Source organism: Procambarus clarkii, chromosome 80 (genome assembly GCF_040958095.1).
Source record: "Procambarus clarkii isolate CNS0578487 chromosome 80, FALCON_Pclarkii_2.0, whole genome shotgun sequence".
Lineage (NCBI taxonomy): Eukaryota > Metazoa > Arthropoda > Malacostraca > Decapoda > Cambaridae > Procambarus > Procambarus clarkii.
In genome coordinates, this window is record NC_091229.1 from 17,708,433 (window position 1) to 17,736,021 (window position 27,589).

Consider the following 27,589-nt stretch of genomic DNA (forward strand, 5'->3'; position numbering starts at 1 on the left):
TGTTGTGGGTTGCATCCTGGGGTAGGTCAGTAGGTAACCTAGGAAGACCTCAGTAAGTCAAACAGGCTTCCTGTCCCCCAATTTTGGGAAACCTCATGCTGATAGCTTTGACCATGAAGATAATTACAAATTTAATTGTGATTTTCAGAATGATATTAATCAAAAATATATTTATTTATTTATATACTGTAATACTGTACAGTATTTATATATACAAAATTTCTTACACTCTTGTACAGCCACTGGTACTCTCAATGTTTGCTAATGATGCAAAAATTATGAAAAGAATTATGAGAAGTTATATTATGATTGATTTTTTTCAAAATTATGAGAAGTTATATTTTTGTTATATTTCAACCGTCAAAACCCTTTGTATTTGTCACTACACTCAAGCATAAAATAGTGAAAATGACCCTTCAGAGTTCATCACTTGCAAACAATTCTCTCAGCAAAGTTCGGAGGTTAAGCATGCCCCCAGACCCCCAATACAGGTGCATATATATATTCAATGTCAATGCATTATAATTCTTCACCTTGAATTTTGGGACCTAGCTACAGCACAGGCCAGCACAGAGTTTTGAAGAGTAAATCCTCAACACCCTTACTCACAATTGACCTTTTAGACTAGAGTAAATTTGTCATAATATTGAGTAGCCCTTCTCTGACTAGAAAACTCTTTTCTTGCTAACTGTTGAGATAATATATGCAGAACTGACATAGCTGGGATATAATGTTGAGGAACCAGTGGAAGCAACAGACTACTGCATCACTGTTCGATTATATAATGGAGTGAGAGAAACAAAACAGGACCAAAAAGGCTAGAATTCCACAAAGAGGATTACAGAGGTCTAAGGAACTACCTGGAACAAGTGGAGTGGGGAAGGTTGATATGGCAGGAAACGCGACAAACAAAATGATAAGAGTACATCACACGGAGATGTGCAAAGGCCAAAGATAGGTACATACCACACAAGGAGGAAGTGGATGAGAGGAGGACCAACCCATGGTTCAACAAGAGGTTCCAGGAAGCCAAGAACAGGTACAGGAAGGCCTGGAACAAATACAGAGGAGAATAGGGAAACAAGCAGGAGGGCTAGAAATTAATACACCAGAATTAGGCGGAAAACAGAGAAGCAATTTAAAAATATTGTGGTGAAGGCCAAGGACTAATCCAATCTATTGCATAGCTTAATCAGAATGCAAATGGTCAATGACTAGTTGATCATACTAAAGAAGGAAATAGGGAAGTAGAAAATGAGAAGGAAGTCTGTGAGATGCCTAACCACAAATTTCAAGTAGCATACAGAAAGGAGCCAAGAGATATGCGGGAACTGAAGGGAATACCAAGGTAAGGAATCGGTGATGTAGTGGCAAAAGGAGATAAAGAAACACCTGAAAAGTTGGAGGTATCAACACGCATTGGGGCCAGACCTAACGCTATACTGAATAATAAAGAAGGTGGTGTGAACTCTTGAGCACACCCATGACCACAATATATGACACGCAACCACCTGGATATAAGGAAAAAGTAATATATTACCGCACCAATCTGGAAACAAGATACAAATCATAACCAAAAAAAAGTAAATGTAATACCACAACTATCTAAAAAAAAAACTTTATACAATACTGAAAGCAGCTAAGGAAAACCCAATCTGCAAAGAAGCTAATGATTAGCATTAACCTAAGAAAAAACAGAGGCATAAAATCATCATACAGAATTACAAACAAGCATTTCTAAGAGACATTCCCGCAAGATATTGATAATAATCCAGCAAAGAATGGAGCAGCATCTCGAGAAGATAATACTCATAACCGAGGAACATTAAATAGCCATTGAAGAAAAATTTAACAAACCAAATTTAATCTTTCAATGGTATGAACAAAATTAGACAAGAAGAATAGGTGGACTTCACCTTCATAGACTGCTTGAAAATCTATAATAGAATTCCCCCTTCTCCACAAAATACTGATATATAAAAGGGAGAATCAACTTGGCATAATTCAAAAGGTTCTAGGCCAGGGATGGAGGCTACATTACCCTTTAGTTACCTTTTGAAGATTCAGAGGATCAACATCCTCACACAATGGTCTCCAACAAGGCCGCCTATTTGGTCTGGTCAACGATGCTGTTTGACACAGCTGCGCATAGCCTGGTTAATCAGTTATCCTTTGAAGATGTTTATCAAGTTCTCTCTTGAACACTGTGAGAGGTCACCAAGTTGCATGTTTTGCCATACCTTCTGGTCTCATGGGGTGTTACTTGCATGTTCAGATATAGAACCAATCCTCCTAATTTTTTCTAAGTGTAAATTATTATGCATCTCTCCCACCTGCACTCTAGGAAACAGGTCGAAAATTTTTAAGCAATCTCAGTAATTCAGATATTTTATCGAGTGGATTCTAGCAGTAAACGATCTTTGCACACACTCCAGGTCAGCAATTTTTCCAGCTTTGAAAGGGGCTGTTAGTGTGCAACAATATTCAACCCTAGAGAGCATGAGTGTCTTGAAAAGTTATCACTTGTACTGCATCTCTTGTTTTAAACCCAATGTTTTTCTTGCAGTTGTGACAACTACTTTCTTGTGTTCTTTAAAAATAAGATCTTCTGACATGATTACCCCTAAATCTTTGGTACTCTGTTTTTCTTTCAATCGTGTGCTTTGACTTAATTTTATGTGAGAGTTTCCGTTTTGGTATTTTTGTTATTTCCATTGTGCAGTAGCTGAAAATTTTCCTCATTTAACATCATATTTTCTGTGGTCCATTGAAAGACCTGGTTAACTGTGTCTGTGTCCTCCAATCTAGCCTGGTTAGATTGGAGGTTAGCTGTGTCCTCTACATTGTCTACTCACATGAAAATCCAAGCATAATCTGTAAAGGATGATACAGTACTGTAGTTTGTATCCTTGTCCGTCTGATACGGGGACGAGAAAAAGTACCAGAGCAAGTATCTTGGGGGACTGAGCTTTTCATGGTGGATAATTCAATTTTACTTTGTTGCCCATTACACTCTGGATTCTGATTCTGTTCGTTAGAAAGCTAAAGAACCCTCTCCCTACTTTGCCAGTAATTACTTTTATGCATGCTGTGTGTACACCACCACCACCTGGTCACATTTGTGGAAAGCTTTTGTAAAATTTGTGTATGTGAAATCAGCATTTTGCTAGTCTTCCATGGTATCTAAAGCCATGTCATAATGACCTAGCACATGTGAGAGGCATAAGTGTCCTGTTTTGGACCCTTATTCTTCAGGGTTATGTAGATACTGATTCCATGTGTTCTGTGATCTTACTTCTTAGCAAACTTCCAAAGATTTTTATGATGTGTGATGTCTATAATTTAACTAATGGTCTATAATTTTCTGCATCTGTTTTATTACCTCCTTTGTGAAGTGTCGAGATCTCAGCTGTTTTAACCCTTTGACAGCAGTTATTGTAAATTGTTGATTTACAGGGTAATGGCATTATCATAATATGAAGATTTTACATGTATGTTGCAAATATGGAAATACTGTAAGAGGTCTATGTTTATGTAATGTTCAGCCCCAGGAAATGTCAAATTATAAGAACAGGAAAAGAAGACAAAAGGCCAGAACAATATTACAGAGTAAGGAGCAGAAAACAAAGACCTAAGATTGGACAATGCCAAACCTCACACCAAAATCACCTCAAAACATGACAATGTCAGTAACATCAACAAAACTATAAGTATATAAATACTTTTGGAACCTGCACAGGACAATATCTATAATAGATATACATCGAGGAGTACATCATAAGTATTGATTTATCTGTTATGATGTACATTATACATGCCTCCTTGAGGCACATCTCATTTCTTTATTTCAGAATTAAGAAAAATGATGCTCATCCTTCGGATGTGAAGATGACCATGACTACAATATATCAGGTCAAAGGTCGGTGGCTGTGTACTTGCCTATCTGTGCCTGCAGGATTGAGCATTGGCTCTTGGCTCCCGCCTTTCTAGCCTTCAGTTGTTTAAAGCAATGACTCCTGTCCTCCTCCTCCTATCATACCTAGTTTTAAAGTTATAAATAGTGTTTGCTTCCATATCATGCTCCTTTAATTCATTCAATTTCCTCACTACTCTTACGCTAAAATAAAACTTTCTAACATCTCTATGACTCATCTTAGTTTCCAGCTTCCACCCTTGTCCCCTTGTTCTGTTAGTATTCCGTGTGAACATTTTGTCTATTTCCACTCTCAATTTCCCTAAGTATTTTGTATGCTGCTATCATATCTCTCTGCTCCCGCCCTTTTTCTAACGTCGTCAGGATCAGTTCCTTCAGTCGCTCTTCATATCCCATCTCATGGAACTTCGGGACTAGCCTCGTTGCAACTTTTATAACCTTTTTCAGTTTCCTAATGTGTTTCTTTAGGTGAGGGGCTTCATGATGGGGCTGCATGCTTTAAGAGTGGTCTTACACTGGCAGTGTAAAGTGCTCTGAATGTCTCCTTACTTAGGTTTCTGAATGACATTCTAACTTTTGCTAGTGTAGAGTACGCTGCTGTCGTTATCCAATATATATATGTGACTCAGAAGTTAGATTTGGTGTTACATACACTCCCAGGTCCCTATCTCGAATCGTCACAGGAAGATAGTTTCCTTTCATTGCGTACTGACCATTTGGTCGCCTGTCACCTAGTCCCATTTCCATAACTTTACACTTGCTTGTGTTGAACTCCAGTAGCCATTTCTTTGACCATCTCTGCAGCTTGTTCAAGTCATCTTGGAGTATCCTTCAATCCTCATCTGTCACAACTCGTCTCATTAATTTCGCTTCATTCGCAAACATCGATACATAGGACTCGACTCCTATAGACATGATGTTCACATATATTAGAAATAGAACTGATTCCAGCACCGATCCTTGAGGTACTCCACTCGTTACAGTTTGCCAGTCTGACTTCTCGCCCCTGACTGTTACTCTCTCGCTCCTGCCTGTTAATTCTTTACCCAAGCTAGGGCTTTTCCGCTTACTCCTGCCTACCTCTCAAGTTTGAATAGCAGTCATCTGTGTGTCAGATGATGGAGGATGGACCCAATCTGGGTCCAGAAAACTAGCCCACACATGGAACATTTGTGGGTGGGTGCTACTGTAGAGGTGAAGGTTGCTCTAGCTTTGTGCACAACATATTTCCTCTGGCCCTCTGCAGTCTGTTTATTTTCTGTCATACGGGCCTCTGTGGTGACTGTTTTTCAAGTTGGATGGCACTGAGCAAGCGACTCTCAAGTATTGGTGTTGATGTCCAAGTCTTTGAGGGTTACCTTAAGACAGTCCTTGAATCATTTCTTCTGCCCCCCAATGGAATGCGTGCCCTGGTATAATTCTCCATACAACAGCTGTTTAGGCAGTCGGCTGCCAGGAATTCTGACAACTAATATACATTAAAATAGTGTGTATGTACAATATTCAGTTCATAATACCCTGTGTAAAGTTGTGTGTACAGTAATGCTTTTACGTAACATACTCAAGGCACAAAATGCATACTACTTTTCCAATAGGGTTAACAGCTCTCACTGCAAAAATGATTTGCAATTGCCTGTCAAGTCAAATTACAATCTTCATGTGAATGCAGGAGCAGATGCCAATGTCAGAAGCAGTGACGAGCAAAAAATATTACAATCGTTGATGGCATGATACCATCCACTCACTTCACCGTACCACCTACCTCTAATGCTAATACACGTTACCTGAGTAAAAGTGCATAATGGGTTACAAAAACACCTAGTACAGTAGAAAGGCATGTGACCAGAGGTAAGCAAGAACTGAAGGCTCTTCAAAATATAACTCCATACCAGTGCTTCCAAAAATTGTTCCTCGAGGTCATTTCCAGTACTGATTTAGTACAAAGGAAACAAACCAGGTTTGGAGACACTATAAACAAAGACAAACGTGCCCTAGGAGACAGGTCAAGTAATCAACACTTGAAGCCGGTTGTTTGCGAGATTAATGAGAGAATTTATATTTATGGCTTGGGAAACTGATATGTGGCTTTAGTAATCAGTTTTTCTTTACTACCACACCTTTTCCTGGAGACAGGAAAAGATCATTTATACATATCTACATTTTATAAATAATAATGAAGAATGGATAATGAAAGGCTTTATATATAAAACCAATATTAGAGAAAGAGAATCTAAACAGTAAAATGTATAGCCATAGTAGAGGACTATCTGTAGATAAAGCTAAGCAAAAATTCAAAGGCAGATTCTTCTTCAGTCATTTTCCAAACTCTCAAGATGAGGTTCCTGTGTGACACGCACACGGTAGAATGCCATCAGAGGATCACAAAGGACATTGTGCAAGGAGCATATGCTGCACTTTCCAACTTCATAATTTGCTTTTAATGACATGAATGGTAAAATACTAAAGAAAATGTTAATGATTTTTCAGAGACCAAAATTGTAATACGCAGCAGTTGAATGGTGCCTGTATTGCAGTTGTACCAACCTGTCCTCTTACAAAGAATGTCACATTTCAATCGTATGCATTACACAAGGCCAAAAATTGTCGTACAGTACTTGAAAATGGAATCGGGTTGCAAAAGTGATGTATTGTCCCGTTTTCAGTTTTGGGTCCTCTGATAGGTTAGGAGAAAACACTTTAATTTGACCGTTTTGTTGACGTTGGGAAACCTAAGGAGAACAGGTGGGTTGTACAGCATATTGATAAACTGCAAAAAAGTGCAAAATCATCCTACAAATTGACTTCCTGAACTGAAAAAACAAGAATTACGAAGAGAGGTTGAGGCATTAACCCTTAGACCGCATAATACATGCATATATGATTTGACAAAATAATTTAACACAAGTTTTTAAAACTTGCACAAACACCTTCCATTTTTTTTTTTTTTTGCATAATCAACTAGGCAAATGCTTCAACTTTGTCTAAATGATCACAGCCTAACTTGAAAAACAAGAGAATCAAAATTATCTTTAAAATTGAATATTGAAAACTTCAGATTTTCAATTCAGAATAAAAAATATGAACTATCACAATTGTTCATTTAATGTTATTATTCTCTCAGAATAGCATATGGTCTTTATTTTCATCAAATTAGAACACAGGTTTTCAGTACAGTTTACTGTAAAAAAAATTGTCAATAGGGCATTTGAAATATGCAACAAATTTAGACAAAAAATAAATTATAACTATAAATGTATAAAGTTTATGAAAAATCCATTCTGAAGGGATTGTAGAACAGCTGAGCACAAAATATGTCAAAATAGTGAGAATCGGTCAAAAACTGAAATTTTAGAAGCCACTCAAAGTTTAAACTCTAGTTTCAGAGATAACTGAAGTTGAAGTTATCAACAATGAATAAAGGTAGTTTTAATTCATTAATTTAATTGTATGTTTTAATAAACATTGTTTGGCATTCGTACTCGAACATGTGAAAGTTGTAGGTCAATGTGTGTTGAAATGAAGTCAAGGAAAAATAACCTCCCAAAAACACATAATATAGGGATAATTATAATGATTTAGGGGATATATTTAGGGTATACTTATATAAGTGGAAAAAGCCCTAATATGATCCCTAATCATCAAAACAACCTAAAGAGACAAAGAAAATAGAGTTTGAAATCAGAGAAAAAATCCGCCAAAAAAGAATTAAAAGTGCCAAGTTTTGCAAGTTGTGGCTGATTTATTTGTTGACCAATTTCATTCTATCTTCACATAGTTAGGGAAACATATGCATTCTCCACGATGTAAATGTTACAACAAAATCAAATAATAAACAAAGGAGAAAAAAAATTACCCTAAACAAATTTTTTGGGGGGACATTGATGAACGTAACATATATTAACATTGGACAATGTATTTATGTATTACAAAATAGATCATATTAACATAGTTATTCATTATTATTTGTGTTATTATGTATTACTCAGCAACGATATAAAGGCACCAACTGCATGTCCACTTTGTGAACACTTCTTACTACTATTCTTCTTCTTTGAGCGTTGGACAGGTGCGTGCATTTCTTTATTACTGCATTATCCTTCAGTTTCAGTTATCAGGAGCTGTTCTCCTTATCAACAAAACTTTCTTATTTTTAAAAAATTCGTCTAAAATCAATTTCTGAAAATATTTTGATGAAAGTTTCACGACACTGAAGCCAATAAGTTGGAGATTTGTTTAACATTTAACATTTTTAAGTTATTTTCACATAATTCAAATATTTTTTGCTACCAAGCACCCAATATGCGATGTCTAAGGGTTAAATATGCCAAAGCTAAAAAAGAGAAGATAATGAGGTAATATGACCACCACTTACAAAATAACATGAATTTACCAAATTAACAAAAAGGAATTCCTGAAATCAGCAACCTCAAGAACAAGAGGCCATAGATTCAGGCTAAGGAAACAAAGGAGCCAAAAAAAATTTTGAAAGTTCTTTTGGAAACAGAATAGTAGACAGTTGGAACAAGTGAAAAAGTTGTGGAGGCCAAAACAGTCGGTAGTTTCAAAGTGTTATATTACAGAGTACTGGGAAGACGGGACGCCAAAAGCGTAGCTCTCATCCTGTAACTACACTTAGGTAGTTACACACACACACACAGCTGAGTGGACAGGGCCTCATAGCCAAGTGGACAGAGCTTGGAAGTCATAATCCTAATGGCTCCAGTTAAATTCCGTGCCGAAGCAGAAATCACTTTCTTTCACCTGATGCTGCTGTTCACCTAGCAGTAAATCTAGGCAAGTTGTCCTTGGCAGTAGGACAACTGCTATGGGCTGTTCCCTGGGGATATGTTTGTGAGCATATTAGAAAGTGTTAAGAGAAATACATGCAGTAGTCATAACAGAGGAAAGAGAGATTGTTAGAAAGGCAAGGTCCAAGAGCTAATAGATCGATTCTGCAGGCACAAATAGTAAATACAAGTAGTAAATATAGTATTTATTTTTTTAATTATTATTATTATTTTCTACCAGTCATGGCCACACAGTAAATTTTGGTGGTGAGAGGCCAAAACTGTCAGTAGTTTCAAAGCTTTATATGACAAAGAGTGCTGGGAAGATGGGACACCATGAACGTAGCTTTTATCCTGTAACTACACTTAGGCAATTACACACTTCTGGGCCAAGAAGGCAGTTGATCCAGATGAAGTTTCACCATGGGTTCCAAGAGAATGTGCACCTGAGCTCAGTATTCCACTTCAATTGATTTTCCAGGCATACCTGTGTACAGGAATCCTAGTAGATGGGTGGAAAAAGACTAACATAGTTCCAATCTACTAAAGTGATATCAGGAAAGACCCCCTCAATTAAATTCATGTATCACTGACAAATTTAATTGTCAAAATATTGGAAAAATAATTAAAGCTAAATGGGGTAGAACACCTGTAGAAATATTATATAATAACACAGACAATATGGTTTTTGATCTGAAAGATCCTGTGTAACGAATTTACTCTGTTTCCATGACAGAGCCACAAGAGATTTTACTAGAAAGAGACGGTTGGGATGACTGGATCTAGACCTAAAAAAGGTCTTCAACAGAGTTCCATATAAGAGGTTGTTCTGGAAACTATAACATACTGGAGGAGTCACGGAGGCTTCTAATATGGATGAAAAAATTTCTGACAGAAAAATGAGGGCAGTAATCAGAGGCATTGTATCTAGATTGGAGAAATGTCATGAGCGGATTACCACAGGCTTCACTTCATGCACTAATGATGTTCATTGTCTACATAAACAACCTACCAGATGGAATACAGAATTACCTGTATATGAACATGTTTGCTGATGATTTTAAGATACTAGGGAAAATAAGTAACTTAGATGACTGTCATGCCCTTTAAGAAGACCAGGACAAAATAAGTGAACGGAGCACCACTTGGCAAATGGAACTTAATGTGAATAAATGCCATGTTATGGAATGTGGAATACGAGAAAATAGATTACACACTACCTACAAATTATGTGAAAAATCTTTAACAAATTCGGACAAAGAAATAGAAAATTATCACCTGAGGACCACAAAGAATTTTGTATGAGGAGATTATGCTACACTTTAAAAGCCATTCTGAAATTGGAAACACGTGGATGATGAAATACTAAAGAAACTGTGTAAGACCTCCGTTAGACTGAAGCTGGAATATGCAGCACTTGTATGGTCCCCATATCTTAATAAGAGCAACGACAAACTAGAAAAGGTGCATAGGCATGCAACTAAATGCTCCAGGAACTGAAGGACGAGAGCTACAAGGAGAGGTTAGAGATTTAAATATGCCAACAATAGAAGCTAGAAGAAAAAAAGAGCAATATAATCACTACGTACAAAATAGTAACGGAAATCGATAAAATTGATAGGAAAGAATTCCCGAGACCTGGAACTTCAAGAACAAAAGGTCATAGATTTGAATTAACTAAAGCTGCCAAAGATATATAAAAAAAATTCACTTTTACATAGTAGTAGATGATTGGAACAAGTTAGGTGAAAAGATGGTGGAGGCCAAAACCGCCAGTAATTTCAAAGCATTGTACGACAGAGTACTGGGCAGATGGAACACCACGAGTGTAGTTCTCATCCTGTAACTACACTTAGGTAATTGCACACACACACACATTCGTACACATAGAATATATACTGAAATTCAAAGTATAGATAGGCAAGGCACTGCTGACATAGATTAGTTAGATTAGTTAGTGAACAAAGTTGTCTGAGCTAACAGGCTACGGTATCAACATAATGGCCATATTGTCTTCATGGACAATTGCTATTCTAGTATCCTCCTGAATAACAGACTTAGGCAGGTCAATATAGGTGCATGTGGCATTACAAGGGTTTCCAGAACTGGTATGTTATGCATACTAAGAACAAAGTCGACTGTGTGCATTACCTGAGTCCCAAGCAGGTGAGGTTTTTTAAGTTTCCAATGGATTGTGGTAAGTCCAAGAGCTCATTGTGCTGAAGATGAAGTGTCTGCAGACATATACAATTACCAATCTCCTCAGACAGGTGTACAAGATGGTTGTGGGCCACATCCAAAGTTACCAATCCTGTAAGATCTCCAATGCCTGCAGGCAGTTTACGAATCTTGTTTTCACGTAATGATAATGTTATCAAATTCTGAAAGGACAAAAAGAAAAGTAATTGGTAAAATAACAAAACAATATATAATTAGCACCATACTTCATAAAAAATAAGTAGAGAAAAACTTGTTTTCACTTAATACTACACTTATGATACACTGTGTATGATATATTTAACCTATATCATGCTTTTTATATTCGTGTTGGGTGAGATGACACAAAAGTTTTGGGTGAGGTGGGTACATAAGAATGAAAGTAACTGCAGAGGGCCTATTGGCCCATACGAGGTCTTGAAGTGGGTAGAATGTAGTTATGCGTTAATTGGCTGTTGATTGCTAGTGTTGACTTTTTTAAGTGTAGCGCCTTGCTGATGTTGAGCCTCCTGCTATCGCTGTATCTATCGATGATTTCAATACACACCTCGCCCAAAACTTTTGTGTCATCTCACAAAAGTGTAATGTTAGGTGAAAACAAGTCTTTAAGAATGCAAGAAGCCCTTACGAAACTTCTAGGCGTCAGACCAAATATAAATAAGAATTTTGGAGAGTTGATATTTCAATTACCCTCAACTTCAAATTGTTTTTCTTCAACAGTGAAGAAAAACATAAGAAATATTGAGAAAATTCGTGTTAGAATTATTAATCTTATCTTTTCGCTTTTCTATCATATTTAACTATCTATCTATCTATATACTGTATGTATGTATGTATGTATGTATGTATGTATGTATGTATGTATGTATGTATGTATGTATGTATGTATGTATGTATGTATGTGTGTATACACACACACACACACCTGTTTAAATAAATAAATAAATAAATAAATAAATAAATAAATAAATTTAGTGTAAACTTTAAGGTAGCCTTCAAGGAATACCTAACAGCCATGAAAACACCATAAGGTATCTCTACCAGAAACAAACAATTTAACTGAGAAGAAAATGCTATCTAGCAGCAGATAACCAGACACTTTTTAATCTGTCAGAGACATCACTATACACACAAAATTGGTAGCAGTCATTTTAAGATGCTTACTCATTAAATCCAAAATACATTCAGGACGTACTTTGAGGTTCCTGATGTCTTCACCAACAACCTTGATCCTGTTGAACCTGAGAAATAATGTTGTGAGAGAAGTTAATTTATACACCACATCGGGAATCTCATTCAGCTTGTTGTGACGTAAGTCGAGCACTCGTAATTTCTCCAACTTAGCTAAGGTATCTGGCAATGATGTTAGAGAGTTCTCTGACAAGCCGAGTGTTTGAAGATTAACCAGATGTCCAATCTCAGGAGGCAATGTAACCAGCTTGTTACTGCAAGAAGAAAAGTTTCCGTGTCATACAAAATGTGCTACATAAAAATTTAATACTGTAAACAAACTGGTTGTAATCCCAGTATCATACATAAAATAATTAAAATAAAAACTGCCATTTTGATTACTACATTATGAAACACAAAACACCTATGTTGGTGTATATCACTCTACGGGCATTATGAATAATTCATAAAAAGAACAATTCTCAATATGGTAAAACAATATGGTAAAACAAAACAATTGTTTTTATTACAATAAAAAGATTACAGTTTATGAATAATTATGTAAAACCATCAGTCACACTGCAGTGTATACATGAACATACATCATCATCATGGTACTAATTAACTAAAACCTCTACAAGTTACAAAACCAAATACAGTACAACCCGTTCTCGCACTTGCTTATAGTCAACATTGGCTTATTTAACCCTTTAACTGCGCAACGCGCCTGCAGGCACAAGCTTCGGATGCGCAACGCGCCTCTGGGTATTTTTATTTTTCACGTTCCATTCAAAACTCCCGCGGCTACATGGGGTTCACATCAGCTTCCTCAGGGCTCTTGTAAACAGACGCCATCTTAAAAAAAAATCATGGTCCACATTGCCGGGTGTCAGAGCCTCAGTAGTGAGTGAGCAACCAAGGCTGGCGCTCGCAGCATGAGCACACAGCACTGCTGTTCAGCGTGTGACCACAGCATCACCTAATATTGTCAAAATATATATATAATCTGTTTTATTTAGCCATGATAGTATTATAGAAGAGCCAGAGTGTGATAATGACTGGGTACAATGTTCAAATATCAGTGATTCAATGCTGTTCACGATGTTCACAGCGCTAGCCACAGCACCACAGCATTATTTCGTCCATCTAGGAATCTTCAAACGACTTTTTAGGTTCCCTTTCAAAATAAACTTGTGGTCAATTATTAATTTACAGGTATTAGTGACCAGGATTGTGGTTATAATGAGCGTTGTGCGTAGGAAGAAGGAATTTTGGTGAGGGAGGGAGGAAGGGAGAGAATTGAGGTAGCCTCACTGTGTGGCAGTAACTCTTTGTTTTGCTCACCATACTAGCTTCGTGGTTCGCTATGGGGAACACACATGTACATGGGTATATACAGTGTGTGTGAATAGTGTAATAACAGCACCAGGAGTATGTTGTGAGGAGCTATTTTGGTGAGGGAGGTGACGTCATAATCGTGGCGTCATCTGCTGTCTGCTGTGTGATTTGTCATGCAGTGTATGGTGGCCACTGTACTGTTTGAACACAATACGGGCTTACTTGCATAGTTCTGGTAAATAAAACATGTAGATAGGTATATATACATGTATATATACATGTGTAAATCGTGTAATAAATACAATAACAGTATGGTGGGAGGAGCATTGTTGGCGAGTAAGATGTTGGAGTGAGGGAGGGCTGGCTGGGTGTGGCTGCTCACACTCGCGATGTTCTGAGTGTGTTGATGGTGAATGTATATAGTGTGTGACAGTGTAGAGTGTGTACATATGTTGTAAATATACATAAATGAACATGAAACATTGGTGTGAATAACTGTATAACTTGGAGGAGCAATGTTGGCGAGTAAGATGTTGGAGGAGTGAGGGAGGGCTGGCTGAGTGTGGCTGCTCGGACTCGCAGCGTTCTGAATGTGTTGATGGTGAATGTATATAGTGTGTGACAGTGTATAGTCTGTAAATAGATTGTATATCTACATAAATTAACATGATACATGGTAAATATGTGCAACATATGTGTACACAAGTGTCATGCACGTAACAGTGTCCTCAGACAGTACGGATGTTTTACTGCCATAAAATAGTGTACGTGTTCACTATACATAGGATTAGCACATAAAAACAAATAAAATGTATTTGGAACTGTGCGCAAAAAATTAACAAAAATATATTCGCGGCAACTCGCGCACCCCACCGGCCCCGGGAGCTTACTGCACGGGCGCACGGGGAATGATGACATCACGCGCCAACTTACGGACCCCATAGCAGCCAAAGTAAGTACAAGTTCGAAATTTTTTTGACATATCCATACTGGGGGAAGAGTTTTTTGACACTTTAAAAAAACAAAATAATTTTTTCAAGAGAATTTATTTCCTGCGCACTGGGGAGGGGGTGTCATATTTAGAGGCCGCGCAGTTAAAAGGTTAATAAGTGCATATGTGACATACTAATTGATTGTGAATATTTTAGTTTACCTTGAAAAGCTTCATAGAAAACATCGACCTCACCTAACCTTCTTAGTATGTTAAGATAAGCATCTTATTGCTTCTTATTTACAATTATTACTTAACCTATCAACGGTATAAGTTAAATAATAATCGTAATTAAGAAGCAATAAGATGCTTACCTTAACATACTAAGAAGGTTAGGTGAGGTCGGTGTTTTCTATGAAGCTTTTCAAGGTAAACTAAAATATTCACAATCAGTATGTCACATATGCACTTATTAAATAAGCCAATATTGACTATAAGCAAGTGCGAGAACGGGTTGTACAGTATCACTAAATACTAATAATATAGAGCATTAACACTTTGATGCTCTTGGCGCACATGCGCCACACTACCCCGGGTGGGTTTGGGCATTCCGCGGGAGCGCGCGGTAATTCTGTAAAGTGTATAATCTTTTCAACTTTGTTACCTCAATTCTCGTCCTAGGTTTTTCAATTTGGTATCATTGTGTTCGCAATAGAATTCTCTACAGGACTAAAGGCATATTAAGTCCAAATACCCAGTGTGCTATCCGCAACAAACAGAGAAAGTGAGAGCATGTTACCCGGGAGCGCGCAGTACCGATAAAATGTGTACACTCCTTTCACTTTGATCACCTCAATTCTCATCCTAGGTCTTTCATTTGGTATCAATATGTTTGGAATAGAATTCCCAACAGGAATATATGCATATATTGTCAAAAGCAGTGGCGTGCTCCATCTGCCGACAAGATGAAAGTTACCAGAAAGAGAGCACTGCACCACCTCAAGGTGCCTCTCATTACAATAGAGAGCGTGGTCATACCGAAATGTGTATACTCTCTTAAACTTTGTCATCTCAATTCTCGTCCTAGGTTTTTCAATTTGGTATCAATGAGTTCGCAGTAGAATTCTCTACAGGACTAAATGCATTTAAAACCCAAAAGCCCGGTGAGAAAGTGAGAGCGTGTTACCCGGGAGTGTGCAAGAGCAATAAAATGTGTACACTCTCTTCACTTTAGACATCTCAATTCTCGTCCTAGATCTTTCATTTTGGTATCATTGTGTTCGCAATAGAATTCCCTACAGGAGTATATGCAAATATAAAGTCCAAAAGCCCGGCGTCCCACCCACAGCAAACAGAGAAAGTGACAGAGCATAATCCCAGTGAGCGCTAATAAAATGGGTATACTGTTTTCAACTTTGTTACCTCAATTCTGGTCCTAGGTCTTTCATTTTGGTATCAATGTATTCACAATGAAATTCCCTACAGATGTATATGTATATAATGTCCAAAACTACGGTGCGCCCCCTCCCAAAGCCGCAGCCAATTTGCCACCGGAAACAACGCAATGCTGCGTCGCTACCGGACCACCCCCGAGTAAAAAAAGACGCAATGCTGCGTCGTTACCAGACCACCCCCGAGTAAAAAAACGACGCAATGCTGCGTCGTTACCGAGCAGAAGTGTTAAGTACAATCAATTATACTACACTACAAAACTTTTATTAGGGCGTGTCTGGGATCATCCTGGACGGAAGTTCAAACCCTCATCACAGCCCTTGTGGATTTATTCTTAATAATGAATTACCTATTCGTGAGCATTACCTTGGTAGCTTTCCTATCATGAAGCACTGAATATCCATAGGATGCAGGTTATGGTAGGTAATGGATGACCTTTCCACCCACAGGAAATAAGTACCCTCTCAAAAGCATGTTTTATTCCTTCTAAATTAGTGGAGAACTCCTCACAACAATGAAATGAAACTGACCGCTGTAACACACACAAACACTTCAAAATGCTCAAACTCCCTCTAAATGATCTCTGGCAACGCTGAATTACCAAACACTACACTGAGCTGGCAAGCACACACTATTCACCTAGCCTTACCAACTGTACTCCCCAGCAACATGCACTCCCCTCTGAACCCTGATGGGATAAAAGCATCTCAACCTAAAGTTCGACTAGACTTGCCAGCATTTTGGAAGGCATCACCCTGGAAACACAAACCGAAACTGTCCCTATTTTCCGCTTGTTACAACATGTAATAGAGTTGTTACATCTTGGCTTCACGTGTTTATGACGTATTAGAACGTTGTTACAACTTGTTATATTGGTTGTTATAACTGGTTAGGAGGTGTTAAAACTTGTTCGAACGTTGTACCAACGTCGTAGTTTCGGTGTGTGTTTGGCGGGTCAACTGGTACCAACAATTCAGATATGCAAGTTCAATCCCACCCACTACAATCCCACTGTTTTCTCACCTCTGTCATGCGTAAATTATGTGCTTGCAACCCTTCTTCTGTTTCTAGACTACCAAGATGGTTGTTTAAGTTAATAAATCAATTGAAAAACTTTGAAAGTTAAACAAAACTCATTTTGATTACACAGTATGTTTTAACTTTAACTTGTGAAAGGATTAAAGCATTTAGAGAACTCTTCTATACAAGGTTTAGTTACTAAATTCAACATTCTTTCACATGATATAATTTTGTATTCCTCAATGAGATACCCAAAATTTACACAATTCATTTAACAAAAAAACACACATGCTTTATCATGCATTGAATTTCAATGTTAGACTACGTAAAAAGAAAAATTATATTCATTGTTTCCATTTATTGATTTATATATGAGAAGGTACCATTGGGTTGTGAAAGTACACACACTGGGGTTAAATGTTATATTCTTGAAACACCACCAACATGCACAGCATTAGGTCTACGTTACACCTTACCTGTATAAATAAAATTCCACCAAGTGTGTGAGGTTTTGCACAGATGCCGGCAAGTGACTGATACTAGAGTTGCTAAGGTCCAATCGCTGAGCTCCATCATCCTTGCATCTACAAAGCACATTATATATTTACACAAATGACGATGTAAGAATCATATAAGATACCTATTATAGACAAGTTAACTTCTATGAAACTAAACAAGTACAAATACATGGTATAAACTTTCATGCACAAGTCTTGGGAAAAACTATAAAATATTTTCAGCCTGGTGATAGTGTGTTCATACAAGACCAAGCCGCACATAGGAGTCTGTCACCTCACAAACACTGCCACTTTCCACCTCACTTTTTTCTTATTTTAAATATTCTGTACCCTATCACTATTTCAACCCTGATCATTATTTTCTTTGTTCATCCAAAGTAGTATATATTTTTGTAGTACCAATGAGTGAACGTGTCATGTTTGTATATTAAGGTAGGCAAATTGTCAAGTCAGTTCTAGAAGGCAAGTCATCGCTAGAACCATCTATTGTACGTAAGTTGCCAGAACTCGGTTGAAAATAGTAAATAACTTACATAATGTGATAAGCAGTATAACAATGCACAAGGCAATGCAAGGTTAAGCAATAGCTGTTCAAAAGTGTAAAGATACACCAATACCAAAAAACCAGCGTTAAATGTAATGAAACACCATTTTCTGGGCGAGTCCCGGAGGCTATCCAGGCTGAATGGATATGTATAACTTTCTGGCATCAGTCAATGTGCATGGAGTTCTTGCCTACCGGGGACCACGAGCCAGAACCTGGCCCCCTCAGAGAGGCACGAGGAGCAATGGCCTATAGAAACCCCCCATGTGGGTGGACACATTCTATATCTGCCATCGACCGGGTCTGGCACCCAGAAAGGTAGGCACCGCAAAACAAACCCTTATTCTTGTGAAACGATTGCTACCAGAAGCCGAACGAGTGGACAGAACTCCCCAAACGAAAATTAGCAAACGAGCATGACGTCATCATGTCGCCGTGCCGCTGTCTGCGTAACCCCCCTCAGGAGGGGGAAGGGGGAGCCCCCAGACCCCCACACTGGCACTCCACCCTGCAGTTCTTGTCAAAATACGCAAAAACACCACCGACCGGAGGGAGGGAGGGATGCCGGGGAGCCTTCAGGACTTGCCCAGAAAATGGCATTTCATTACATTGATCTCTGGTTTTCTGGGGGGAGCCCCGTCGGCTCCCCGGAGCTAGCTACCCAAAGACAAGGAAAAACAGGGACTTTCCTGAGCGGCAGTCAGTTCTCACTCCTCAAAGCGAAGCCGAGACAACTGACTGCAACCGCCAACCCAATGCAACGCAGACTTTACGAGGTCCAGGGACATTGACAAGGTTCCTGGACCCTGTTCGACCTCCAAAAACCCTGTGCCCGAATGTCAACCCAAAACATGTTGCCAAAGACAGCAGCCAAAGCAGCAAACTTACACACGTCGTGGGCATGAGGATAGACTGCAGGCTGGCTAGCCTTAATAATTCTACTGACAACCTGGGAGACCCAAGCCCGGGAACAGGGAAGAAGGGAAACCGGAACAACCCACATCGCATTCCAGCCACCGAAGTTATGGTGCGCAAATAATGGCGGAGAGCCGCAACCGGGCACAAGACATGATGCACCCCCGGGCCTGACCAACCAAGCATCAACAACCCAAGGACCCCTCTGGAAATCAGCAGTCTCATTCTTCACAAGACAAGAAGGAGATGGCTGCAACCGAACAAACCTATCACCAGGAAACCCCTGCACTGGAGGAGAGCATGAAGTTCCACGACCCGATCCACAGAGGCCAATGCCAACAGGAAAAAAAAGCCTTGGAAAAAGAATCCTGAACCAAAGGGGCCACCAAAACCAAGGAGAAGAGAGAAAGAGAGCACCCAGTCCAAGGACCAGGAGTGCTCAGACAACGCATGAGCAGGCCGGAGATGAGACAACGCATGACACAACTTGTGGAACAGAGCAGATGTAACATCAATACCGAACGCAAGTTGGAGCGGCTTCACCAGCGTCACACAATAGGAGGCGACAGCGTTTGGCATAAGATGACGGCCCAGAAACAACCACGACAGGAAGAACACAACAACCCTATCAGAGACCGAAGTACACGTACGCAGTGATAGGAAAAACCGGAAGGAGCACCAAAAAACCTAGTACTGCCGCCGAGACGAGGCACGCAAATGGGAGACGAACAACGAAGCCACCTGGGAAATCCGAGCCCAGGAACAGGGAAGAAGGGAAACCGGATCAACCCACAGCGCATCCCCAGCCACCAAAGCTGTGGCGCGCAAACAACAGCAAAGAGCCGCAACTAGACACAAAACATGATGCACCCCCAGCCTAACCAACCAAGCAACAACAACTCAAGGACCCCTCTAGAAAACAACAGTTTCATTCTTCGCCTGAAAAGAAGGAGACGGCTGCAAACAAACAAAACGACCACCATGACCAAGAGAGCAGAAAGCCCTGCATCGGAGGAGAGCATGAAGCTTCCCAACCTGACCCCCTGAGGCCAATGCCAACAAGAAAAGAGCCTAAAATAAAAGTCCTGAACCAAAGGTGCCACCACAAACCGAGGGGGAAAAAAAGAGCACCTGGTCCAACGACCAGGATGGCACAGGCAGCTCATGAGCAGGCCGGAGGTGTAATAATGCACGAGACAACTTGCAGAACAGAGCAGTGACATCCTCCCCGAACGCAAGCTGAAGCGGTTTCACCAGCCCTGCACGATACGAGGCCACACTATTCGGCAGATGATGATGGTCCTGAAACAACCGAGAGAGAAAGGATAAAACAACCTGATCAGAAATAGAAGACAACCTACAAAGAGTCAAGAAGTGCTGAAAGGACTGCCAGGAAATGTCATACTGCTGCTGAGACAAAATGCGCAGGTGGGACACCATCAATGAAGCCATTTGATAACCACTCAAGTGGTGATAAACCAGTGTCAAAAAGACCAAAGATCGAACCAGCCATGTACTGTATTGAACTGGACTGATTTGCTGAAAGAGGCAGATCCGAGGAAAAACCCTCAGGATCGGACACTGAGCAAGCAGCACCTGAACCCAAGGCTGGGCACCTAGGGAAAAGTGACCCCTAGATGCATGCAGCCCAATACTTCTTGAATTACTCCTGGCTCGCACACCACCACACAGCAGAGGAACACCGTAAGGCACAACACTGCTCAAAGGTTGGAGCCAGAATCGATTGACAGCCTCAGAACTAGGGTTGGGTAGTCTGTATGGGAGGTCTGGGGCTCCCCCTTCCCGGGAAGGGGGGGAGCGGCGCAGCAGCTGTGGTGACATAATGCTTGTTTGCTTGTTTTCTGATTGGGGAGTTCTGCCTGCTCGTTCACAGCTTTTGGTTTGCAATTTTTAACCAGCTGTAGTTTGTTTTGGGATTCCTACCTTTCTTGCTGCCTGACCTGGTAGATGGCAGACAGACTGCTTCCAACAGTCGTTGGAAGTTAGGAACAAAAGTTATCACAAGTCGATAAGTTACGGGCTCACCATAGCCCGTGCTACTAGGAACTTGTTCCAAGTAGCTGAATCTATAATGTTAAACACTTGATGGGAATGTGTGTTGTCCAGCTCTGAGCCCAGCCTGGCATCAGGCCAGCCTCAGGGAGTAGAAGAATTCCTGAAACACTCACCAGGTATGCACCAGGTATACATAGGAGTGTCTATAGTCCATTGCTCCTCGTGCCTCTCTGAGGGAGGCCAGGTTCTGGCTCGTGGTCCCCGGTAGGCCAAGAACTCCATCGACTGACGGTTGCCACGGTTTAATATATACACATCAGCCCGGTATAGCTCCGAGGAGCCAAAGGGGCTCCCCACAGGAAAATGCAGATTCTATGTATAAATATCAGCAGCAGCAGCTTATACATTATTACTTGAAAATTATTAGCATCTTCTACTGAAATCTCTTATAGTAACTTACAGTATTACATATTATACAATACTAGATAACTGTATACCAAACTTATGTATAATGAACAGACCTACTGAACTCCTTGGACACATCTAAATCAGCTTGAATAGGCTTGTTCTTCTTTATTGTAATTCTGGGTTTTGAGTCGTGCTCTACGACCCTCACAACTTTCGCTTGAGTGCTGTCGCCAGGACCCAACAACCCTGTGGAGGACTTCTGTTTTTCCTAAATGAGAAAGAGAAGCATGATTTAAGTATTATGCATGATCAACAAACTTCATAGAACCAGTGATATTTTTCCATCTGTATGCAAAAGATTTTTACTGTCAGCAGACAGTCCCAAATTTATTAACTTGAAGGGGCAGCAAGAAGGAAAATCATCCTCCCTGCCCTGTTCCCCACTTTCATTTTGTGGGAGACCAAGTAGCCCAGATAAAAAAATAAAATGTTTAATGTAATGAACCACATCTTTCTGGTGGGTTCTTGGTGGCTCCTTGGTGCTAGCTACTTGGAAAGCTATACCCAATTCAATTAATGCTAGGCTCTTGCCGAGTCATATAAACCTACAGGGGCCTAATGACCAAACACCCCCTTCCCCTTCCCTCTAAACATGTGCAAGGTGCAGGGGATTCTATATCACCCTAATGGAGGAAAGGCCACCAGAGAAGTGGGCAAACCAATGCATACAAACATCAAGGTAAACAAAGCATAGAAAAAGGGACCACAAAGCCCCAAGATCCATGAACCACTTGGTGGTAAAGCAATTCTGTCATTAGTTCCACCTACACACCTTCCTTCATGATCCACCAACCTTGACACCTCAGTCATATAGTAAGGAAGATGGAAAAACCAAAGGCCCTGAACGGGGAAAGAATGGTGCCAAAGAGCAACCGAGGACCCACCAGAAATTTTATTAGTCAGAGCTCGTTTTCTATGTGGGGTCCTACTGATGGCTCCTTGATGCTACATCACCATGAAGAAAAAACAAAAAGGGTACTCACCAGGTGCAGAGGAGAGCCACAGGCAGTAACACCCAGGAAAGGGGAAGTTAGCGAAGAGTTAACCACTCCCATGCCACACAAACCTGACATGGACCAAGAATGTTCACTAAGTAACAAGCTGCCAGTACACCGTTGGACTGCACAACACCCCAAGCCCGAATATCTGACCAAGAAATTAAAAAAACAAAGCACGGATAGAGCTACAAATTTACGAACATCATATGCCCAAGGATAGAGCGCAGGCTGGCTCAACACTGCGGACAACTGAGATAAACAGGTCCTGGAACAATGAACCAAGGACACTGGATCCACAAACAGTATTCCCTTGTAATTACCAAAGTGTAATTATCTAAGTTTAGTTACAGGATGAGAGCTACGCTCGTGGTGTCCCGTCTTCCCAGCACTCTTTGTCGTATGTGCTGGGAAGATGGGACACCACAAGCTTATCTCTCATCCTGTAACTACATTTAGGTAATTACACTTAGGTAATTACAAGGGGGATACTGTTTGTGGATCCAGTGTCCTTGGTTCATTGTTCCAGGACCTGTTATCAGATCCTGTTATTGTGCACCACTAGCGGTGCACAGGAGAAATACCAAAACCTTGTCCAAAAACCAATGGCTCAGGAGGAGAATGAATAGGCCGGAGGTGAAAAAAGGCTAGAGACAACTTGTGAAATAGGGTGGTCCATTTGTTGATATCAACTGCCAATAACAGTGGTTGTGCCAAAGCTGAATGATACAAGGTGCCAGTATTCAGCATGAGAAACCTATCCACATAAGGCCAAAATATAAACTAGAGGATTACAGGTTAAGATACCAAGTACAAGCGACGAAGAGAAATACAAAAATGTATGGAGCATTAAGAAACCTCATACTGTTACCATGACAAAATCTGCGGATGAGACACCAAAAGATTAGGCACTTACAAACTACACAATGAGCAATACACAAACCACTCTTAAAATGTGTGAATTAGCAGACCACTTCCAACAATCAAGAAACGCCTCCTGGCATGTCTGTTGGAAGAGGCAGAGCGGTGGAAATCAATGTGGGCTCAAACAACACCACCAAAGAGCCAGAAACCATGGTTGGGCAGTCTGGGGGGGTGGGGGTAGAAATAGCCTAAGCTACTCTATCCCTTTGAGATGTATTTCTTTCTTGTCTCAATAAACATACTTGAACTTGGTTGGGCAGTCTAAAAGGAAGCCACCAGGAGAACCCTGCTGGAGAACACCTGCAGTTTGGACAGAACTTGAAGCAACAGATGAACCAGAGGGAAGAGACAAAGGAACTCCCACTGACCACAATCCAGCCAAGAGGCATTTACTGCAAGAGCCTTACAATCGAGGAATAGCCCTAACCAGAATCCACCAATTCCATGCTGACTTCAAAGAGGTTCATCTTGGTGTAGCCAAACTCTTCATAAAGCCAACAAAAGGATGCATCGTCAACGATCCCTGCTGTGGCAATGGGGCGAAAACAAGGGGGACTTTCCGGCAGAAAGTTGGGCACACCCCATACATGGACCGCACAGAGAGCAAAACTCAGAGAATCCAGAAGATGAGCCCACAAAGGTGGCCTAGTTGGAGGATTTGGATAAACCAATGGGGAACAGATGGAGTGGAAGTGGACCACAGGGCCCACCAAGAGATGAAGCAACTACAGTGTGCGCCAGATTGCAACAAACTCCCACACTGCTAAGCACCAGACTCAAAGGAACCACCCAATGACCTGAGTGGCCAGATGAGTGCTGGTCGCATCCTCCCTAATCTAACACCGAGGCATCCATGAGGTCAGGCACAGGAAGGCGCAATGGGACAGAACCCCGAAAAACCTAAAGAGGACACCAGCGAACCAGAAGCCATCGGAGGTTCCATGGAGTCTACACCAAATGTGTGGACTCCAAAATGACAAAATTGACAAAAGCAGAGAAAATGAAACAGTGCCCTAAACCAAATCCTGCCCAAAGAATATGCCACATAGATAAATTTCAGACTCCAGCTTAACAAATGATGGGTGATTCTGGGACATTATGCTACCTGCCAGAAACAAGCATCCAAGCAGAACAGAAAGGCAGGCAAAAGGGAGAGGGAAGCTGATCGAGAATCCCCAAGCAGGTCAAACCAAGCTTAATCCTGTGATGGAACCAAAAGGGCTTTCACCAATTCACCAGAAACCCAAACCTGGCTTGCAGACATTGGGAGCCCAAACCAACAAGTCATCAATGTAGGCCAAGACAAACCCCAAATGCCCTAGTGTCAAACTATTTCATGCCAACCTGGTGACTATCTGGGAAGGCAGATTCAAACCAAACAGGAGAACCCAAAAGCAGTAGGCCTGATGCCCCACCAGGCCTATACCCAGGAAAGGGGAAGACTAACCAATTCCTGATCTGGTGATAAAGGGGAACATTCTAATAGGTATCACACAGGTCCAGAGACATCATCCAGGAATCCACCTGCAGCACCAGAAAGATGTGAACTGATGTGGAAAGCTGGACAGAAAATGAGACAATTCAAACCCGACAACATGAGAATGTACCATACATCTAGCAAGTCCTCCTTGGGAACCGAGAGCAACCAGGGCACCCATCACAGAGCAGAGGTTAACTTGACCACTTCAGTGTCCAACCACTCCATGATGACCAAGAGGGGCTGCAGAATAGACTGCTGGCCTTGCAGGCAACAGGGACTTTACTGCAATTACACCAAACAATATATCCAAGCCACCATTGAGCTGATTGGAGAACAGCTCCAATACAGCCCAAACAGGCAAAACCATGCTCAAGTGCATACAAGCTCTGTGATCATCACAATATCAGGTCCAGAAAGAAGCAAAAGAAAGCAACTAGACATGTAGCTGCCACATACTCATATCCCAGGACAAGGAGAGGTGCAAATAGGTAAGCCTGAAGTGGTACACAGTCAGTACCACTCAAAAATGCCTGGCAAACCGAACTCACCTCGTGCCATCAGAGCAGAGCATTTATGAACAGTAAATTCGGCAACCTTTTATAGCAACCAAGAAGCAGCAGCTGACCAGAAGTGAATAAACAAGGTCTAGTGATCCTGAAGGGGGAGGAAAAATGAAAAAGAGCTGAACAAGTCACTAAGGGCAAAAGCCAGGAATTCATGAACCCCAATATAAATGACACCTCTGGGGGAGGGAGGAATCTTACTCGAACCTGGAAGCACACTTGGCAGGGAGGGTGGGGGATCTCAAATAACGAAGGGGGGGGTACAAAAAACCCTCCACATTTATTTAATACCCCGTTCTCAGAGTGAACCACCAGAGTGAAAAGCCACCCAGCTAATGAACTCAGAGTCCCCCACCAGCCCTGGACACCCTAGAAGCAAAAGGATGAGGGAGTTGAGTACCAGGGAAGAACCAAGATTCATGCCAGATGTAGCAGACAGGAAACAGTCTCCCCACAGAGAACAATCCACAGCTGTAAAACCCCCGACAAACAGGAGGTAGCAGTGGCTCAACTACCTCTGCCGCCAAAGCGGAAGGGGCAGTTCCTCGCGAAGGTCCAAATACATCTCAACCCCTGCACTGCGCACTTGTTAAATATAACAACCCCATGGTGACTGAAACAATATTTTTTTCTTTTGACACTGTTAATTATCATCCAGGAAGAAAAGTACAATACTGTACCAGACAATAAGTATTCCCAAAATATAGCATAAATACAGCTCATTAACAAAGAATTTTATGTATAGTATTATAGAAGCAAAATATAAAGTGATAAGGAATGCAACATGCAGGCTTGCTATCAGTTTAGGTGTAACTGATTTCAAGGAAAGTGATGGTTGTGAATGGTAAGATTTAAAGAGAGGTATAACAGCCAGGAGCAAGACTGTCTGTAAATCACAAAAAGCCAATCACTGTCTGCTATTAATAGTGTGTATGTGGAAATACCAATTCAATTGGTTAAACAAAACATAAATTTTATGTGCATCGTCAAAACTTTGCATAACTTTGATCCACGTGTAACTCTGATGGGGATCTGACCCATATGAACAAAGCAAAAACTATATACAAAGTCCACATTCACAAAACACTCCCAGCTCACCTTTTGCCTATATTAAATATGCAAACTCCATCATGTTCAGCACTGCAAACAAACAGTAAACCCAGCTATGGGCTATGGTTTAGGCAAACCGATTGGCATAAACACGAGTTCTTTGTTATACTAAACTTTGACCCATCTGTGAATTCACTGACACACGGTTTGTTGTAACAGGATCTCGCTGTAGTTCAATGTATAAGGTATGGATCTTAGACACATTTAAAAAATAAAATATACTGCATCTCTCCAGTCTTGCTATTATAAATTTAATTAACAAATTGCATCTGCAATACTGTATTACTAAACTTTCGACATTATTGTTTGCAATTGAGACTACAGAGATTATTTCCTGGAATCAGGGAATGTGTTGACATTTTGGAGCATTACAGTTATTAATTTTTAAATCGGTGAAAATCAACTAGGCAATGGCCAAATAAAAATAGGGATATTCCTTGCACTGCCTGATGTGAATCTTGAAAGTCTTAAGAAAATACGTAAATATGTTCTCCAGATATCACAAGGACACTGCAAATTGAAAAAACATTCAGTGAAAACTATAACTTTATATATCTCATTAAAGAACACCTAATCCCAACTAGGTATACCGATTTCAAAGACAAAAATTGTCAATATGAACTTACCAAATCCTTTACTTGTGGAAAATAAATAATAATAAAAAAAAAAGTTCCTTTGCTAACAAAACAGAGTACGTGCCTTCATGCCCTTTATGCCAAGATCTTTTGGTAAAGAGGCAGAGGAAGTGTGTTGGTTGGCAGTGGCAGGTTGTGTGTTGTGAGATCCGTCCTTTTGTGAACTAAGCTGCGAGCCGCTTCCACCACAACCGCCCCCACTGTTGGCAGCAGAGAGGCTGGAGGCTGGAGGATTGTCAGAATTACCGCCTCCACCACCACTGCTGCAGCACCCACCACCGCCTTGATCTTCCCCTGCCAAGCACCCACCTCCACTACCAAACTAAAACACAAGTAACATTTTTTATTACTTTTACAACACTACTGTATTATATAAACAAATAACAACAGAGCCAACAATAATAAGTCCTGATAATAAGCAAATGTTCAAATGAACTACTTAGTTAAAAGAGAAGCTTGTCGTCAAGAGACACAGCATGCGGCCCTGAATGTTTGTCAATACCTGACCCATATTTGACATATCATTTAGCAATCACAGGTGTGTGCCAACTTTCAACAGTCTTCACCAGTTC

General features: G+C 40.5%; 1 protein-coding gene across 8 annotated transcripts in view; it reads right to left on the reverse strand.

Moving 5' to 3' along the window:
• Sur-8 (leucine-rich repeat protein shoc-2) overlaps nucleotides 1–27,589 on the reverse strand; it is an 88,583-nt gene that overhangs the window by 16,954 nt on the left and 44,040 nt on the right. For 5 of the 8 annotated variants that reach the window (XM_045727855.2, XM_045727857.2, XM_045727856.2 and 2 more), the window contains 5 exons: nucleotides 27,082–27,339; nucleotides 21,364–21,518; nucleotides 17,326–17,433; nucleotides 12,134–12,383; nucleotides 10,873–11,102 (listed from right to left, as the gene is read on the reverse strand). In XM_045727855.2, the coding sequence (XP_045583811.1) occupies nucleotides 10,873–11,102; nucleotides 12,134–12,383; nucleotides 17,326–17,433; nucleotides 21,364–21,518; nucleotides 27,082–27,339 (1,001 nt within the window). Of the gene's footprint in view, nucleotides 1–10,872; nucleotides 11,103–12,133; nucleotides 12,384–17,325; nucleotides 17,434–21,363; nucleotides 21,519–22,293; nucleotides 22,399–27,081; nucleotides 27,340–27,589 lie in introns of those variants that run through there. The other 3 variants (XM_045727859.2, XM_045727860.2, XM_045727858.2) reach the window with 2 other exon arrangements.